The 21,041-nt window shown below is 42.2% G+C and overlaps 1 protein-coding gene across 1 annotated transcript in view; it reads right to left on the bottom strand.

Moving 5' to 3' along the window:
• The window catches only part of LOC135210327 (uncharacterized), a 702,311-nt gene that overhangs the window by 103,404 nt on the left and 577,866 nt on the right, over window positions 1–21,041 (bottom strand). Inside the window, 1 exon segment of the mRNA XM_064243213.1 lies at window positions 18,164–18,285. Coding sequence (XP_064099283.1) covers window positions 18,164–18,285 — 122 coding nt within the window.

The raw sequence follows: 21,041 nt of genomic DNA, 5'->3' as shown, positions 1-21,041 counted from the left end.
TCTCTCTGATAAATTTGAATCAATAAATTATGGAGACAGAGAAAGAAAGCTATATGCATATAAGGGACCTAATAATGAGACCATCACAAATAAGGAAGCAGTTAAAGACCTTGGTGTGATGATGAATAGGAACATGTTATGCAATGATCAAATAGCAACTCTGTTGGCAAAATGTAAAGCAAAAATGGGAATGTTGTTAAGGCACTTCAAAACAAGAAAAGCTGAACACATGATTATGCTTTATAAAACATATGTTCGTAGTCCACTTGAATATTGCAATATGATATGGTACCCACACTATCAAAAGGATATTGCACAAATAGAGAGTGTACAAAGGTCCTTTACAGCTAGAATAGAAGAAGTTAAGGACCTAGACTACTGGGAAAGACTACAATTCTTAAAATTATATAGTCTAGAAAGGAGAAGAGAACGCTACATGATAATTCAGGCATGGAAACAGATAGAAGGAATAGCAGAAAATATCATGGAACTAAAAATATCAGAAAGAGCAAGCAGAGGTAGATTAATAGTGCCCAAAACTATACCAGGAAAAATAAGGAAAGCACACAGGACATTAATCCACTACGCACCAGCATCGATAATGCAGCGTCTATTCAATGCGTTGCCAGCTCATCTGAGGAATATATCAGGAGTGAGCGTAGATGTGTTTAAGAATAAGCTCGACAAATATCTAAACTGCATCCCAGACCATCCAAGATTGGAAGATGCAAAATATACCGGAAGATGTACTAGCAACTCTCTGGTAGACATTAGAGGTGCCTCACACTGAGGGGCCTGGGGCAACCCGAACAAGATGTAAGGTCTGTAAGGTAAGGTAAGGTCTCTCTCACACAACCTTTGGAGATGTTGTCAAATATAAACTATCATTACTCCTCCATATTACCTCCCCCATTACATTTGACAACATCTCCTTACACTCACAACATCCACACTAAATTGCCTTTCGCAACACCCAAGGATGCTCAGATGCAGGTCCCCTGGATCTTGTTTGAGGACCATCATACACTCTTTCAGTTACATCGCCATTCACTTCTTCCAAACCACTTTCTTTCAAACTCCCATCATCTCCCTCACTACCATCCTCCCAAATTCCATTCACTACTTCACCGATGTCTTCTAACTCTGGTTCCAACATCTCCCCTATTTCGGCCACCAAACCACTCAGTTCATCCATACTTCTGTCAAACTCCCGCAAAGACTTATCCATCCTATCAACCACTTCCTCACTACTCAGTTTCCTTTTCACTGAAGTCTCATTTGTCCCTGTCAACTCAAACCCACATACAATACAAGTATCATTCATTCCCCCAAAAGTCATCCGTAGCACACGCTCTATCAACCGTTTGCACCCTACCACCAACCCCTTTACCATGCCGTTCACGCTTTTTCCTTCCACTTCCTCTCTCCCCCCACACTCTTCTGTTTTTCTTCCATACTCAACCCCAACACCACTGTCGATCTCCCAGACCAATTTGTTCACCAACAGTCGGCTCATACTTATTCACCCTCAACCACTCACTCATCGCATTCTCCCGAACATACTGTGGTACTTCCCTCCACTTACGGAGCTGGTTATGGTGTGCCCTAACCTCATCCAGTCCCCCACCTACTCGCAATTTCCCCAAAACATAACTCAATCCACTCGGTCCCACTTCCAAAATCTCAAAAGGCCCTTCAAATTGCTCCCTTACTTTATTCACATTCATTCTTCCCATCTCAACCACCTCTTTCAACACCTTATCCCCATTCTTAAACTCTCAAACCTTTCACTCGCTTTCTTCCACAAATCCCGATCACCTTCTGACAGACCCAACCGCGGTCTGACAATCCTTTCAAAACTCAACACATATTTACATGGAGACATACCTATACTCTTCTGCAGTGTGGCATTATATGCCCAAACTGCACGTCCTACATACATATCCCAATCCTTGTCACTCTTACTCATCATTCGCAAAATCTCAGTCATTGTCCGCAAAATCTCAGTCATTGTCCTAACAGTCCTTTCAGCCAACCCATTCGCACTGGGCATATACGGAGTAGAATACACATGCACAACACCCCATTCCTTCAACATTTCTTCGAATTCCCATCCCACAAACTCAGGTCCATTATCACTCAACATTTTTGCCGGCTTACACACACACATGGGCAACATCACTTGACCCACCATTCGTGCAACAGTTTCACTCCTCTTATCTTTGATGGGAACCACATAGGCAAATTTACTCATGTGATCCACCATCACAATCATCCCCACGTGTCCTCTTGCAGTCCTAGGCAAAGAAACACAATCAATCACAAGCATTTCAAACGGCTCCTTCATCTGCAATAGCAACACAGGTGGACTTGCATGCACACTCTGATACTTTCCCCTCTGACAGTCTTCACACGTGACAGCCACATCCACACAAATCTTATTCAACCCAGGAGCATACAATCTTTCTTTCATGCATTCCTACAACTTATTTTTCCCCATATGCCCAAACCGATCATGCACCAACAAACACATACTCACAGCTGACTCAACAGAAAACACTGGCACATACACTTCCTTGTCATACACCCGTTCCTGATGCAAAAAGTACAATACGTTTTTGCACACCAAAAAACGTTTAGCAACCCTCTTATATACATCCAACTCACATGGCCAGTCTTCCACACGCACTCCTCCCAAAACACATTGTCGCAACACACTTATCTCCAGGCACTTACTTTGCATTTCCTCAATCTCTTCCTCACTCAACAGATCATTCTCACTCCTAGCAATATCAATCATACCCACAAAGTTTGCAACAAACACATTACCATCTTGAATCCTAGCTACTTGTCTGCCCCCCTTTCTAAGAATTCCATTTCCTACATCTACGTCTATATCGTGGATCCTCAAAAAATCTATCCCTATTAAAAAGCAAGATGGCATATCATTTTCTCCTATAACTATAAAGTTATGCATTACTTCAAGATCTCCCAACCTAACCTTTAACCGTACCTCTTCCCATACTAAAACACTTCCTTGCCCCAACCCATGTATTCTCATACTTGGAGACTGCCTTTTCACTTCCCAATCACATCTCTCAAGTTCACTCACCACTGACCCACTCACCAAGGAAACTTGTGCCCCTGTGTCAACCAAACTACAATACTCACTATCATTTACTTGGACAAACGTCACCATTTTCCCTCGAGTCCCATGCATACACACATTCACTACCACGTCCACCTGGTTATCCACGAGTCCCATGCATACACACATTCACTACCACGTCCACCTGGTTATCCACGAGTCCCATGCATACACACATTCACTACCACGTCCACCTGGTTATCCACATCACAATCCTCCTCATCACATTCATCCTCAGTTAATTCCCCATTTCCACAACTCTGACTCAGATCCCCTTCACAGTCCCTTTTTGTAACCAACCAATTACAACCACGTTCCCCGCACTGAATCATCAAAATTCCACGTTCATTACCTGTACTCGCCCTTCCTCGATATTCAACCGGTTTGTCCCATCCAAAATACAACAACACTTTTATGCCAAACAACTCAGCTACTGCTGACAACAATTCATGCAACATTTCTCTTTCCCTACCTCGTTCCTCCGCATATGCCACTTCCTTCTACACATCACTCATCAACTTCACTCGCAACTCATTCACACTACCAGGTACCTCTTCAACCAGACCCTTACCTTCCAAGTTTTTCAATGCCGAAAACAAACATTCACACATTCTGTCATTCCCTTCAAACCTCTCTTTTACAACCAACCCCTCAGGTACCACATTCGGATCCCAGTCACTTTTCACGACACCACTGTCCTTACCATGCATCCTAGACATCGTATCAGCAATCACATTTTTACTTCCCGGCACATATCCTAAGCCAAAATCAAACTCACTCAAATCCTCAATTGTCCTCGCAATCCTGGCATTCACACTTTCCTTCTTGATCATATAAACTAATGGCCGATGATCTGTCCTTATGACAAATTTTACCCCATACAAAAACACTTTCAACGCTTTCACACAAAACCTTATTGCCGCAAGCTCCTTCTCAACCACCGAATACTTAAGCTCTGCTTTATTAAAAGCTTTACTCACATATGCAATCACTCTCAACTGTCCCTCCCCATTCACCTCTTGCATCTGCACCAAGCATCCTCCCATACTAAACTTACTAGCATCAGCATACAACTCAAGTTTACTGGCATCCTCACTATAGTCCGGAAAAGACAAGGTGACGTCTCTAGCAGCCTCCTCTTTCAATCTCTCAAATGCTCCCACCATTCGCTCATCCCACCTCAACTTAGTACAATTTTTCTTCCCGGTCCATTCAGTCAACGGCTTCCCTATACCCGAACAATCCCTAACAAACTTCCTCCCGAACTCAATCAAACCCAAAAAAACCTTTAACTCCCGCACGGTCCGGGGATGTGGAAACTCCTTTACTTTTTCCACAAACTTTTCACTCTTCCTTACACCACTCGCACTCACCTTATGACCAAGAAATTCCACTTCCCCAACCAACCACGTACACTTCTCCAGCTTCACTTTCACTCCAACCTCTTCCAACCGTTCTAACACCTTCTCAAGCAGTTCCACATTCTCCTCAACAGTTTCACTTGCAATCACAACGTCATCTATAAACACAGTCACCTTCCTTCTATCAAAACCAGCCAAAACTACATTCATCGCCCTCTGGAAGGCAGCAGGCGCATTAGCCAATCCAAAACTTAACCTCTTGAATTGATAGTGGCAGCTACCACTCGAAAAAGCCGTAACATGCCTGCTCCCTTCCTCAAGAGGCATCTGGTAATAGCCCCTTACCAAATCCAATTTTGTGAACACTCTCATCCCATGCATCTTATACACACAATCAGACACCACATTCATCGGGAACCGCTCCTTCACAGTCACTTCATTCACCTTCCTGTAATCCACACACATCCTCAAACTCCCATCTGTCTTGCGTACTGGGACTATGGGACTATTCCAAGCACTCTCACTCCTCTCGATCACTCCCACTTTCTCAAGTTCCTCACACTGTTCCTCAATCTCTCGGGCAATAGGCGCAGAAAAGTGTCGGGGACGCTGATATATGGGGGTATCGTCATTCAAAACTATCTTGAAATCTGGGAGCTTAGATCCCCTGAAATCCTCGTCACCCCGACTCAACGCACCCCGCCTATCCCACAACATCTGCATCAACCGCTCCCTCTCGTCATCACCAACATTTTCATCCACCTCAATTCTTTCTCTCAACTCATCATACTTCCACTCATCACTTTCTTTCATGCTACCTGTCATCACTCGCCGCACCCTAACATATCTTTCGTCGTCCACATCCACCAAACGTATACAACAACCCCACACAATCACCTTCACGTATACCCCGCACTCGCTTTTTCCTAACACTCGGCAATGAGGCCACAAAAACCCGAGGATTCTCCATATCCAAAATCCTGTCGTACACATGCACGCTCGCTCTTACCAACTTGTTCGCATCCACACCCTCAACCACATATGCACAGTTGTCACCTTTGACAATCCCAAGACCATCGGGCCACGCAACTTTCACACTAACAACTTCTCCAACTTCTCGCGGCACTTTTACACTCTCTTTCGCAACCAACGGCACTCCCTTCCATATTTTACTGCTTACCCCTCCATCCCTATCCAAGTACAACTCTCCATGTACATTCCCCTTTCTATGCAACTCAATCATATTCCTGCTCGGATGGACCACCATCCCACACTTCTTCAGGAACCTGTATCCTAACAACATATCATACTTATCACTCATTCCCTCGATCACACAAAAGTCACCTTCATCCATCACTACCCCTTCGATTTCTACATTTTCACGCAACATTCCCACCACAGGCATACCCAAATTTCCTATTCCTCATACCTCCCATTTACATTTCCCAATTTCACACTCACTCCGCAACTTGTCACATCCATTCTTAAAAAGAACACTGACACTGCACCCAGTATCAATCAAAGCAACCAAACACACCCCTTTGCACCTCACTTTTACACTCATACATTCATGAGCTCTTCCTCCAAACCCTTTTTCATGCAACAATCCTTCACGCACATGCATCACTCTTACTGACCGCACACCAGAGGACCCACCCAACTGAATCCCCTTTGTACCTAGTTTCCCGAACTCCCAACCTGACTCATCCTCTTTCGCCTACACACACTTGCCACATGACCTTCCATTCCACACTCAACACACTTTGCCCACTGTTCCTTACACATCCTAGCATAATGCCCATTCTTCCCGCAATTACCGCAAACCTCAGTCACACGAGTACCTCGACATCCACTTGCTATATGCCCTACTTGCCCACACCTGTAGCATTTAATATCCCTATCCTTCTTACACTCGCTCACTAAATGCCCTGTTTGCCCACACCCAAAGCAAGCTCCCAACGCCCACCGACATTCATTCTTCCTGTGCCCTAGCTTTCCACATCTGTAACACTGCTGCTCTCGTTCACAACTAATCGACCCTACTCTTCCAACGCTTGCACTCCGATCTCTCTTAGGGCTACCATACTTACGTTACTGGCTCTAACGCTCCTATCAACCACTCGCTCTGCCATTCGCCTTGGCCCTTCCAAAACTGCCTCCCTATAGCTCTTAAACTCTGGTATAACATCAGCCACTTCAGTCCTAATACTAACACTTCTACTCTCTTTCATACACCTATCCAACTCATAATCCTCTACTATTTCCAAAATGTCGTTCCACGACAACCTTTCATTTGTCCATCGCATTTTCCCCCACACACTCAGGCACAGTCGCTAACAACTTCCTCACTAACTCTTTACACTCATTTATCCCTTCATCCCCAAACTTTTTCCTGGCTAATGTTTCCAACCTGCACACATACATCGACAACGACTCACCAACATTCATTCTTACCTCATCAAAACCATGTTTTCTCCTATATCTAACACTACTCCTTATCCTCTTCGCCTGTTCCACAATCCTGGCTTTCACACTCTCATAAGGCGCATTCCCTACACTCATCATTACCCCATACATATTCAACAAAAATCCCGTCAAAAAATTACCCAACTCTCTTGTTATCCCCATACTATGCCTCACAATACCTCTCATATTCCTTAAAAAAATCCCCTATGTCCCTACTACCATATTCCTTGTATTGTGCACATCTAGGTATCTCTCTCATATATACAGCCTTTCGTACTTCCCACTCACTCTCACTTTCGCTACTCCCACCATTCTGATCCCTCTTAACCTCGTCCGAATACAGTGAATCAACTTCCATACTAACATCCATGCTTCTGATTACGCTCTTCTTACCCTTCTTCTTTCTACCCACTTGTTTCCACTCACCGCTATCCAAATCACTCTCAGCCCTTTCCCCAATGTATTCAGTCCTAGTCTCATCCTGTCCGTCATCCTTGCTAACCTTCTTTCCCTTAGTCGTCTTCTTTTCCTCAGCCCCCTTCTTATTCTTGTCCTCAGGTTTATCCTTATCCTGTCTCTTTCCCTTCTTTCCTTTACCTACAACAAACAAGTCACTTTCGTCACTCGTAGTTTCATCCCCTCGCTCTTCCACTGTCTTTACCACTTCTGGCCTATCACGAGACCTAGTAGGCCTACCCCCTACAACTCCCTCTCCCATGAACCCCTTCATCATCTCCTGCACCGCATTCATCATCACTAAGAATTTTTTGTCCATTTTCTCAACCATTCTCTCTTCCGCTCCTTTCACTTCTTCTTTCATTTCCACTTTTGCACTCCTTAGCATTCCTCTCATTTCCTCCAACTCGCTCTTCAGCTCCTCACACTCTACCCTCAATCTCTCATTATCCACTTCCAATTGTCCTCTTACTTCCCTCTCCAACCTCAACTCCTCCTTCAGCCTCTCCACCTCACTCAATCCTTCCATCCCAAACTTTCTCACCACTCACACACACTAGCCTAGACCAATTGTCCTGCAGCTGCCACACCAGCAGTCCCTGTTCGGGCGCCAAAAAATAATGTGGCGGGATCACAAAAAACAAGTAACCTCCTCACATAAACTTAACCTGTCTGGCTATCAAACCCACCCTCAATCACACTTTCCACTTAACACTACAAAATACAGCAGGACAATTGACCCATACCTACATACAGAACAAAAAACCACAAACAGGTACTCACCTCTGGCTTCTGCTACTCAGGGCTAGGCTGTGCTGTCCACTGGATATAGTAGGCCATAGGCTAGCCGACACAACCACCGCCGACAACCAAGCACAAACCAACCCCCCGAGACCCACAACCCCACAAAAACTCAATAACCCAACAAATCACTGCAAACGAACACCAACTGCCTGAAAGAACACGACAACCACACAACTCACAGAAGCACAACAACCCGCCAAAACCAACACTGCCCCAACCACCACTAACAGACACCGAAAATGCACCACCAACCTTCTTAACCTCACCACAACCAGACAGACACACGCACAACAACTTCACAACCCCAAAATCTATCAATTACCACCCAAAGAACGAAACACCAAAGGACAACTGCAGCCAAAACCGGCACTGACTTGACCAGACTTCTCACTGTTTACGACTCTCGTAACAGACTTCCATTGACTTCCGACCGCCATTTAACCATTCCCATTCATTCTTCCACCAATCTCTCTCTCTCTCTCTCTCTCTCTCTCTCTCTCTCTCTCTCTCTCTCTCTCTCTCTCTCTCACAACCTTTGGAGATGTTGTCAAATATAAACTATCATTACTCCTCCATAACTAGACCATATTGACCATACCATGAGGGCTAAGAAGTAATATATATCACCACCTGACCAACCTAGACAAAGTTAAAGATATTTAACTAAGGCTTAAGGATTGAGAAGTCCGCCACTGGCGGCCGACCCAACAACTATAATTAACAGCTCTTCCTAACCATTTTCTATAGGATAGGATGAGTGGTACTTCTTGCCGCCAAGATTGTGTCTGTAGACACGTATGGCCCTAGCGAGCAGCAAATCTTAAATGTCGTCTTCACATCCCGCAGGTATTGTGAAGCGAACACAAAGTTGCTTCGCTAAAACGTGGCACTCAGGATGTTACTGAGTGCCATGCTCTGTTGAAATGCTTCCGAGGCCGCGCCCTCACCTCGTGAACATTCAGTTTAAAAGATTTCAAATCTTTGTCCAAACATGACGAATGAGCCTCTTTGAAAGAACTCCTTAACAATAACGCCAGGGTGTTCTTTGACCTGGGCAAGTCTGGTCTTTTTACGGAACACCGCGGATTGTCCGAAGGACCTCGACTTTCTTTAGTTTTATCTAGATAAAACTTGAGAGCCCTGACAGGTCACAGGACTCTCTCTGGCTCTTGCCCAATAATCTATGCCATCCCCTTGATTTCCAAGCTTCTGGGCCAAGGGTTAGACGGGTTTTCATTCTTAGCAAGAACAGCAGGCTTAGAAAACACACCGCATAATGTCCTCTAAAGCCAAAACCTCTGATGATGGCTTAAACCTCTCTAACCCTTTTTGCTTTATCTAAAGTGGTTAGAAAATTAGTCTTTCTGGTCACGTGCAATAAGTTTACAGAAAGGAGATGTTCGAAATGCTTTGACATCAGGAACTTCAGACTACGCCTAAGTTCCATGCCGGAAGCTTCGATCTAGACAATTTCGAGATTTCCACAGACCTCAAAGATCGTGAAGGGCTTTGTTGTTCGACAGATCAAAATCTCTGAGCCTGAAGGCCGTCAACAACCTACTTCCGTATTCTACAATAGTTGAGACTGCTAGCTTATCCCATTCTTCAGACGGAAAGGGAAGATGGTAATGTAATTCACAGATGTCGAGGTGGAGGAAAAGTCATTCTTCCTGCACTATGTCCAGAAACGGCCCACTCCGATTGGTACACTGCCAGATAGGCAGAACTGCTTTGCCTTGGTAATGACACTAGCCATTAGTCTTGAAAATCCTCTTATTCCGGTCAACTTCCTGACAGTCTGAACGCAGTCAGACTCAGAGCGGAGAGGTTTTGAGGTACCTCTTGAAGTGAGGCTATTCGAGTAGACCGACTTCTCGGGAAGGGTCCTTGGAAAGTGCACTAGGAAGGACGTGACCTCTGTGAATCCAGCCTCTCTAAGGCCAACATGGGGCGATCAGCGTCATTCTCTCTCTTTTTGACGCCAACAATTATCTTATTACATCTCTTAAAAGTTTGAAATAGGGGAAACGAGACTAAACATCTATCCCCATTCCATACTATAGGATGGCGTCTATTACTACCGATCTCGGATCGAGAACAAGGGAGCAGCCTAGAGGAAGCTTCTTCGTCTTCAACCTTGCGAAGGGATCTATGAAAATACGTCCCCTAAGTCTCCACAACTTTCGACATACTTCTAAGCGAAGATTACTCAGACGTCAGTAGTTGCTGCCGTCGATCGAGAAGCTCTGCACGGACGTCCTCTTGAGGATCGTTACGTTCCGTGCCTGTGCCCACCACCGGCTCGCTCTTCTTGAGATGTGAGAGAGCTGTGGAATTGTCCGAGTTGATCTGGACCACTCGGCCAAAAACTCGTTCTTCGAGGAACTGGAAAGTCAACCAAATTGCTTCCAATTCTTTTAGATTATGTGCCAGGACATCTGTACCTCTGTCCGGATGCCTGGCACCCTCTCGCTATCACCTGAGGTGATCCTTAAACTACTGAGAGATGTTCAGAACCATTGCTAGATCTTTGATGTTATTTCAGTTTTCCGGTAGGAAAAAACTTAGAGGTCTGAATTGCAGTCCATTCAGGGAAACAAGCTTCTTCAGCGAGGAAATGGTCCCCAGCAGACTCATCCATTCCCTCACTAAGCATGCTTCCTTCCCTAATAAGGCTGCGCTTTTCATAAGCCGGAGAGCATTATTATAGTGCTATGCTGCGGTAGACTTGCACAGAATTCTGTTATAGTGCGGTAAACAGCACCGAAAAAGTCTAAGAGATATCTCTGTTGAAACTTTTTTAGCAAAACGAAGGCGATGTTCATTCATGCTTGCTAGAATTCCCCTCAACCCGAGGCTAAAGTCCGTGACTGTACGGCAGAGATACGGTTAGTCAGTCAGTCCCACATGAGAGAGAGACGTAACCGACCGTGCATGGCAGAGAGCTAGTTGGTACTGCATTTATCTACAGTGACAGCCGCCTACATTCATCGTCTCGCACTTATCTGCCCGAGTTGCCAGCTACTCCATTCTACGAAGGAATATGATATTGTAATGATACAATATAGTTTGTTCATACTTACCTGGCAGATATATATATATATATCTGGCGGGTAAGCGTCATGAATAAAAGGTTTGTTATTATTATCGAGCAAAAGGAAACTCTCAAGCAGACATATTTAAGCGAAACAGAATCCGTTAAATACAGAAGCTGAGTTGGTGTTGTCTTAACAATACCTTTTAAGCGTAAATCTTACACCGGAAACTCCTGGAAGGTTGCAGGGAGTACCGATTAAATGCACTTAGAATAATAGTCCTTTCAGTTGCCATCTGTAGAGGTAACTACAGTATGCGTATATGACTTGAACCATACAGTAGTAATATAACGCAAATGTAAATTACGTAAAGTATTGTAGTCACTTGGACAGCTAATTCTCTACTACATTCTTTCCTCGACGAGGAGGAAAGAGAATGGAAAGCGACTGTCTTCGTTCTCTTCGCCAAGAGAACGAATTAGTATTAGTCGAAGGAGATCCTCAAGTGAGAACCGAGGACCGAAGAGGACAGCTCAAGCTTCTTATGTTATTGGACATAAGACTCCATGGCCGTAGTCTACAAGTCTTTTCCCTGGACGAGCTTCTGACCAATAGAGCTCTTCCGAATCTTGTCAATGAGAGCTTATCCGTTTACTCGATAAAATGTTATTGAGATCTTTGTCAATGAGAACTAACCGATTTACGAGACACAGATTCTATATTTTGTCAATGAGGGGTTACCCACTTACTTGACAAAACGTTTAGTATTTTGTCAATGGGGGAAACCCACTTACTTGACAAAACATTTAGTAACTTGATAATGGGGGAAACCCACTTACATAACAGAAAGTAATCCAGGAATTCAAGGATATAGTTTTCCCGATTCCCGCAGAAATCGAGGAAGGGGCAGGATTCCTGGTCCAAGACTGGGCTTACGGTAGGTAGGACCCTAATGTTCCCCTTCTGCAGCGCAGTCCCGAACGTAGAAGAGGCGTTTTATGACACCGAAATCTGCTTAAAGTTTTTCTGGAGTTCATCAAGTCATAGATTCTATTGAACGCTCCCTTCATAGAAAGCGAAGTGGACATCTTTACGAGACCAAGCTATTTCCTCTTCTTCGACGACGCCCACTGAGAGAGAGGAGCCTCACCGCCAACTCCGAATCTCTGCTAAGTTCCTGTAAAGGAACGTCCTGTGGAGCGTCCTGAAGAGCGTCCTCTTGACGAGCGTTCTTGCAGAAATCCTGCCAAACGTCTTGATGCGTAGGACGCCTATCGTTCTGAAGAACGTCCTGGCAAGTGCTCTGCCGAGCGTCATGACATGTGGGATGCCTAGTGTCTTCAAAAGCGTCCTTGCTAGCGTCCAGATGTGTAAGACATCGAGCGTCTTCAAAAGCATCCTGGCGAGCGTCCTGGAAAGCGTCTCGATGTTTATGACGTCGGGTGTCTTTCAGAGCGTCCTGGCGAGCGTCTTGACGTGTAGGACGTCGAGCATCTTCAAAAGCTTTCTCGCGAGCGTCTCAATGCGTAGGATGTCGAGCGTCTTCAAAAGGCGTCCTCGCGAGAGTCTTGCAGAGCGTATTGGTGCATATAACACCAAGTGTTCTGAACGGCATCTCAGAGAGGATCTTGCCGAGCGTCCTGATGCATGAAAGGTCACCTGAGAGACGTCTTGGAGAGCCGCACGCTGCTCTTGATTCTTGAACGCAGAAGAGTAGTTCTATGACACCGAAAACTGCTTTAATTAGATATTTGAAATTAAAAATATCCATCGTCCTGAACAGCTGTTCAGATGGTGGAAACCAACAACGAGAGAGGAGAGCAAGGAACCGAGGGCCGAAACTTGTCAGCAAACAAGTCTTATAGAAGGCAGGTCTACACTTTAATAGATGTAGATAATGACGAAGTAGTCTCTTCTCTATTCGTAGGTTGCGAGTCGCTCCAGGACTCTTTCTCCTTTACGGGAACCGTAGAAGGGTCCTAAACAGACCGCGAAGCAATCAAACTCTAAGGCTCCTCTCATGAAAGGGGGCTTTCTACTCTAAGTAGGGTTCCAAGAATAAAGTCGGAAATGTTTAATAGCCAACTCCGAAACTTTATGAAGTTCCGTTAAAGGAACGTCCTGCAGAGTGTTCTGAAGATTGTCCAATATGGGAGCTTCCCGAGGGACGTATTGAAGAGCGTCCATAAAAGCGTCATGCTAAGTGTCCGACCGAGTGTCAACTGGCGCGCGCCTGGCGTCCACTGGCGTGCTCCTGGCTTCCACTGGTGTGCGTTTGGCATCCACTGGCGCATGCCTGGCGTCCAGCTGAGCGTCCAGTCTTAACTGAGCGTCGACAGAAGCGTCCAGAAAAGCGTCACGCTACTGACAGACGTCATGCTTAGCAACAAGAGAAAAAAAAATTGACTGCACAAAGCAGTTTATCATATCTGGCAGCCGACGGAGCGTCCCTTAGGGACGAGCGAGGTAGGTCTTGGCGAGCTGCTTGATTATGCAAAGAAGCTTGCCGGGCGTCAAGCTTAGCAGCTTGAACAACCTCCTGTTCACAGTAGAGCGAACGTCACGTCACGTAACGTATACGGAGTGTCAAGAGGAGAGGAGGGGGGAGCGTCATGGGGAGAAGGAAAACAATCCTTGCTACAAGAGTAATGACGTTCCTTCCTCTCGACAGAGCGTCGAGTTCAATCATAAAGAATTATAGTATATAATAATCATGTAAAATAAATAAAAAATGAAAAATAAATATTCAAGTAAATACTAAGAATGAAAATTTCTTGACAAAGACGACGGCCGCCTGTGCGAAATCTTGCGTCTTTGTCACGCTTATTGATATTAAGTCCTGCCAAAGGGACGCCAGATCAGTGTGGAGTCTCCGTAACCCTCCTTCGGCTTTCGACATGCCCTCTCCCTGGTCCTGGGAGTCCGACAGATGTCCAGGCCTAGAGGCAATTTATAAGCCGATCTGGACGCTCCCTCCTGATTTTGGGCCGATCCTTTGATCCGCTCCTTCCTGCGAGAGAGAGGACGTGAAGCGTCCTCTTCTCTAAAGCTTCTTTTAGAGGGCGCGAGTCCTTCCAAGAGCTCCAACCCCTGCGCGGGGAGGACGCCTCGGAGAACAAGAAGCAATCCTTCATGATTTGTGCACGTGCACGATCTTTGGCAGCCTGGGAAGCGTCAACAGGTCCTGCCGAAGGGACGCCAGATCGGTGGGGGTTCCCCGTAACCCTCCTTCGGCTTTCGACATGTCCTTCTCCCTGGTCCTGGGAGTCCGATAGAGGTCCAGGCCTAGAGGCATTATAGGGCTGATCTGACGCCCCCTCCACAACACAAGGGGCACTACACTTCACAACACTGATTGGAGAGCGAGCACTTTAGATTCCAAAATACGAATGGAATCCACAATAACAGAAAAGGCATTCTTTCGCAGACATAACCTAATGGCCCCCGTAGGCCATACTACAGGGTTAGGCAAAACAAAGTCTACAGGAAGGTTAGCAGTTTCATTACCCTGACTTCTGTTAACTGATGCAGTTTTTTGAGGAAGACCCCGATTCAATCACGCTCTAATTTGCGTACATACGAATCATATGTCTTCCCTTCAGAATCAGTCAAACTCTCACACTCCTTACATCGATCTTTCAATAAAGAAACATGCCCTAAACACACCGTGCATACCAAGTGAGGATTTACCGAAGCTTTCGGTAGCCTCACCTTACTCGTGCAGACAACACAGTCTGACACTAGCCGAACTAGATTGAGACATCTTAAACAAAGGTTAATCAAAATTACGATAGCGTATGCCTAGCCACACATCCAAGTCAATCATCCAAAAGATAATTAGAATACTTAAGCAGCAATGAGAATCAAAATCCTAGACGGAGGTAATGAAAACAGGTGTTTACATTACAGGCGACAGAGAAAATCTGATAGAAAATGGGAATGGTTCCTGATACCCGCCTCCCAGCGGCGGGAATGGGTACTAACCACCTGGCCAACCACTGCGTGTGCCGGGAGTTTTGAAATTCTGTCGACTTCAGAGAAATACAGCTATATATATATCTGCCAGGTAAGTTTCATGAACAAATGCATTCTTATGACATTCTTCATAAAAAAAACCTTCAAATATTGATTATTTTGCATTTTTGGTGTCATATTTCATCTGCCAGATGAGCATTGTAGGCGTCGTAACCCTGGAACATGTGTCGTAACCCTGGAACATGTGTCGTAACCCTGGAAATAATGTCTGATGGATATAATTTAAAAGCGTCGTAACCTCGGAACGTCGTAACCCGGGGACTGCCTGTACAATAATACATGTAATACGATTACAGTAAAACATGTTTTAATTATCATTATTCTCAATACAACTATTATTCGACTTTTGCAAGTGGATAGCTCTCTCTCTCTCTCTCTCTCTCTCTCTCTCTCTCTCTCTCTCTCTCTCTCTCTCTCTCTCTCTCTCAACAAAATTCCGGTTTTCAGAATTCTGAATGAAGCAATTATTGTAAACATGTACGTATTGGCATAAACAACCAAATTGAGAAACAGCTAATTGCTAACGTCATTTACCGTAACTATCGAACGTTCATTAAGAGCTCCGTTAAAATTGTTAAACCCTGCCGATTCTCAATAGGTAAAAGTAAAATGTATTTTGTTCATGGCAGCAGTGATGTTTGGAACTAGAGAAATTACACCTACTGAATGCTTATACAATGAAGTACCTATGTGATGTTTTCAACCAAACTTTGTTATGATAAAAGGTATCTCCGAATTATATCTCTCGTAACCAATACGTAATGGCAATGAAGAAATCGATAATACTCAAATCAGCCAAGATTTTAAGAATGTAAACAATATCAAATCCAAATGATGTACGTGATGATGTTTACATTCTGTAATACAGTAATGATATGATAATAGTAATATACTGTTATTGGATACAACAAGCAAAGTAACCTTTAATTAAGTCATCATTATTATTAATATAGTTGTACTGCTTAATTTTTGCAAATACGTAATCACTTTTCTCCAAAAAAACATTTCGATTTGTAATTTTAGAAGTTGCCCTATACTACAGATATAAGATAAATTCTTGGAAATTTGCCATGATTTTTGGCCTAGTCTTATCTAAAGGTTGTCTTATACACGAAAATATACAGTATGTACTTTTTGTGATAAAACTATTAAAAAAACAGGTATAAACATTTTTAGTGTGGTTTTCTTGCGCTTTAACAAAACAAGCAGTTTTAAGGATTTTTATTGAAGAGGTTTCAACTATTCACGGATTCTAGCTATTCAGGGTGGGTGGGGGGGAGGTCTGGTATGCATCCCCCACGAATACAGGGGGAATACTGTAGATGCATGTGACTTCATGATATAAGCGAATACCACAAGAAAAATTATAGGCAGAAATTCATAGCCAAGCGCTTTCGTCCTTTAATAAGAATTCCATTCCTCCGTCGTAAGTTACTTTAAGAATACATTAAGTACGTATTAAGAATTTCTGTCTTAATAGCCTTACATATTTTCACTTGAAACCATCTGCCCTTTGCTGTAATTGTTGCTTTAACTGTCAATCTAGCCACAACACCATTTTATACTTATGTGTATCACCTGATTTTGTCCTAAAAACATAATTTCATCAATATCACACACATCATTTTGCAAGTTGCATTTTTGGTAGATTACACCAGGTTAGGGTTCCTATATCTCTCTCATCACACATATCATCACACAAGTTGCATTTGTGGTAAATTACACCAGCTTATGCTTAATGTGTGTTTCATTTTTGGTAGATTACGGCAGGTTAGGCTTCCTATACGTATCTGTTTCATTATAACTGGGAGATTCCAATGATAATACATATTGCATCTAGGTTTTAGGCTAATCAAAATGTCTAGAATCAAACACTCAATTTTCAATGAAAATTGTCATTCATCCAAATTATGGCTTGTCAAGAAATTCATTACTATATCTTATAATTGATAACCAATTAGTATTTCATGCAAAACACTGGCATAAACAATAGCAAATGCTGAAAAAATAAAATAAAAAAAACACTGCTGTTAGTCACTATAAGTTTCACTATTTAAAATAAATTTTCATTCATCCCTTGTGCAATGGAGGAGTTATCAATTATCAATTATACCACCAAATTTAAGCTACAGGTTATAGCAGGAGCTGATGAAAAAAAAGTGCAAGTTGGACAACCTTTTGGGAAAGGTAAAAGCAATGTCTAAAACTTGCAAAATTACACCTTAATTTATTCAAAATTTGCTGCTTTTATATGGGGAAGCTGCATTTTTACCCAAACTTTGTTAATTTACAAGAAAAATATATCTCTGGATTATGTTTCATTTTGTAGCTACCTGCAATAAGCATAGTGGTAGTACTCAGTCAGTTATCATTTGGCAACACAAGACAATGATACAAGTAGAATTCAATTAGTTAATATTACAAATCTGAAAATTGTGCATGACTGCAAATTTCATGCTTCATATAATAATAATAATAATAATAATAATAATAATAATAATAATAATAATAATAATAATAATAATAATAATAATAATAATAATAATAATAATAATAATAATAATATGCAATATAACTGGATGCAGTAAGTAAAATAAGCTTGATTAAAATTATCATTATTTTAAGTACTAGAGTACTATATTTGGCTTTTGGATAAACGACTGTACACCTGTAATTACCCCGTACTACAATTGTAAAATTACAACACTGAATGCTTCTTACATACAGAAAAATCACTCAAAGTAACTACAGGATTCTTTAAGCCACCTCTAACACAGTACTGTACTAATTGCTTTATAAGCTCTATTATATCAGTACAGTATTCATGTAACATTTTGACATAAGTGAAATAAACTTACCTAAAGAAGGCCTCTACATGACCCTTATCAAAGAGTACTTTGATGAAGTCAATTACATCAGCACAAAGGGTATCCACCAAAAATTGCTCGATGATGCCATAATCCATTATCTTTTCTTGAAACTGGGAACATAAAAACATTCAAAATCACTAGAACTGTAATACCAAAATCAAAATCACGTGCAAAAAATCAAAATACTAATGACTAAAACATGTTTAATGTTTGAAACTTTCATGAAGACAAAATACAGTAGAGCCCCAGACCTCAATGTTAATTCATTCCAGAAGAAGCGATGAGATGCGATTTTGTCAAGACCTGAATGAATTTTTCCCATAACAAATAACTGAAAATGGATTAATCTGTTCTTGACCACCAGTTATTAAAAACATTACCCATACATACTCATAAATTACAACTGAATAAGTTCAGTGTTAAATAACATACCATTCAACACACTTTTTTCATTTTTAAATATATACTGTATTAAAATAACTGCCCTACGTACAACCAATTCGGCCATAATATGGTGTAAGGAGTAAGCATAATTATTGTTGTTAATAAGAGAAACATTGAATATCAACCCTAATTCTCAGCAAATTATTAAAACACTAAAAATAAGCCAAATTATGTCAGGTTATCATAAACTTAAGAAAAATTCCCTAAGTTACGCCAGACGTAAACAGACGTAAACAAATCATATAGTCTACTAGATACTGTATACAAAATCACTTTAAAATATCTTTCAATAAGTGTTATGATATTAAAATTTGTTTCTCTCAAATTATTGTTGTAAAATAGGGGCACTTTTCATAGCCACTGCAATCTTTATACAGTGGACCCCCCGTATTCGTGTTCTCTGGATTCGCGGACTCACACATTCGCGGATTTCTCTCGGGAACGTTTCCCTGCATTATTCGCGGAAAATTTGCGCATTCGCGGTATTTTTCTATGAGAAATATCCACAAATTCCTGGTTTTTTTTTTTTATCAATTTCATCATAAAATGCACTTTTTGTAATAAAACTATTAAAAAAACCAAGTATGAAAATTTTTAGTGGTTTTTCTTAAGTTTCAACTAACAAAATAGGCTGTTTTTAGTGTTTTTATAGGGGTTCCAAACATTCGCGGATTCTAACTATTCGCGGGGGGGTCTGGTACGCATCCCCCGAGAATACGAGGGGACCACTGTATAGTGTGACATCAGACATCATTATCGGCGGAGTAATACCCATTGAAAGTAGATCTTCATAAATCTATGCCTTTAAAATTGGAAAGAATCCTGACATTAAGGATATCTGGGGAGCTGTCAATATCACAAAACCCCATAATTTGATTATAAAATACTACTAAGAAAATATTGTCGCATTGTAAACAACAAGGCTTGAAATCAAGCACGACTGGGAACTATGCTTTATGAGCATCGTGAGTCAAGCACGACCGGAAATTACAAATAATGACAAATGAGCAGATTCCAAAAAGTTTTGGTAGGCAAAAGCATTGCCTGAAAAAAAAATGTAGCACTTTATTTAACCCTCTTACGCCGAAGCGGTAAAAAAAAAATTGTCTCCTGTGTGCCGGAGGTGTTTCAGAGTGAGCGCGGAAGCGGAAAAAATATTTTTTTCAAAAAATCACAGCGCGCTTAGTTTTCAAGATTAAGAGTTCATTTTTGGCTCCTTTTTTGTCATTGGCTGAAGTTTAGTATGCAACCATCAGAAATGAAAAAAAATTATCATTATCACATATAAAAGGGATTTTGACGAAGGAAAAATCTATTTCTGGGTGATTGGCTCGTGTCGCCCTATGAAATATCCTTAAGTTCATTATTTTCTAGGTAAATAATCCTAATATTACCATGAGAAAAAATAAATCAAGAAAATGTCAGTTAAACTGACTCGCTCACTCTATAAAAAGAAGTGTCGGTATGGTAACAGGGGCGAGTGAGACCACTACCACGAGCCATTTACCATTTAGACCTTCCATCACAGAATCCCCACCTGAGAGAGCTGATACCAAAGGGTGATGCGTCCGCTACTACTACTACTACTGACACCAAGCGGAGAGCAGCGCCTCTAGCGGCCATCCTTTATAAAATTATCATCTTGTCCTGCAGGGTGGGTAAGGAAAAAACAGGGTGGGTTTCACAGGGGGCGACACGAGCCAATCACCCAGAAATAGAGTTTTCCTTCGTCAAATCCCTTTTCTGGGCTCAGCTCGTGTCGGCCTGTGAAATAGTACCAAGAGAAAAACAGACAAGATGGAAATGAAGGCGTCAAAATGAAACAAAACTGTAAAAAGATTGATATCATAATATAAGTGAATCAAAGAACCAATTACACTATATCACATAAGGTACTTAAAATTAGCTTCAAATTAAATAATGGTAGTACAGAATAGTATAATGGTAATCACAATCATATATAAAGATTCATAAAATTAATTGGTATTTACAAAAATATACAAATACATTGTGTTCTACCCTAGCATAAAAATAAGGGTAGAGACACTGAAGCATATTTATATGCATAAAGTGTGGGTGCCCTAGCAAAAAAATAAGGGGCAGTGGGGCAGTCCACCAATAGGATCCTAGCGGCTAAGGCTAGAGTACCACGAAGAGCATAGCAGTAGGGTGAGGCATGTTGGACAAGGTAGGTAGAAAGGAGGACCTGGATCTTATACTACAACTACTGTGCAGAATCAGGGAAACTGTTTCCCGCTGCTACTGCTGAAATTTTAATGATTCCAAGGACTTCAGGTAATGATGTTTAAAGACTGTCGGTGATTTCCATCCAGTATACTTTTAAGATCCTCAAAATTCATATGTTGGAAATAATTAATTGAAGTAGCTACTGCCCTGATATCATGTGCTTTTGGAAATGATT

This window comes from Macrobrachium nipponense, chromosome 39 (assembly GCF_015104395.2).
Source record: "Macrobrachium nipponense isolate FS-2020 chromosome 39, ASM1510439v2, whole genome shotgun sequence".
Lineage (NCBI taxonomy): Eukaryota > Metazoa > Arthropoda > Malacostraca > Decapoda > Palaemonidae > Macrobrachium > Macrobrachium nipponense.
The sequence above is the reverse complement of the archived record's forward strand: the minus strand, read 5'-3'. Positions and strand labels throughout refer to the sequence as shown.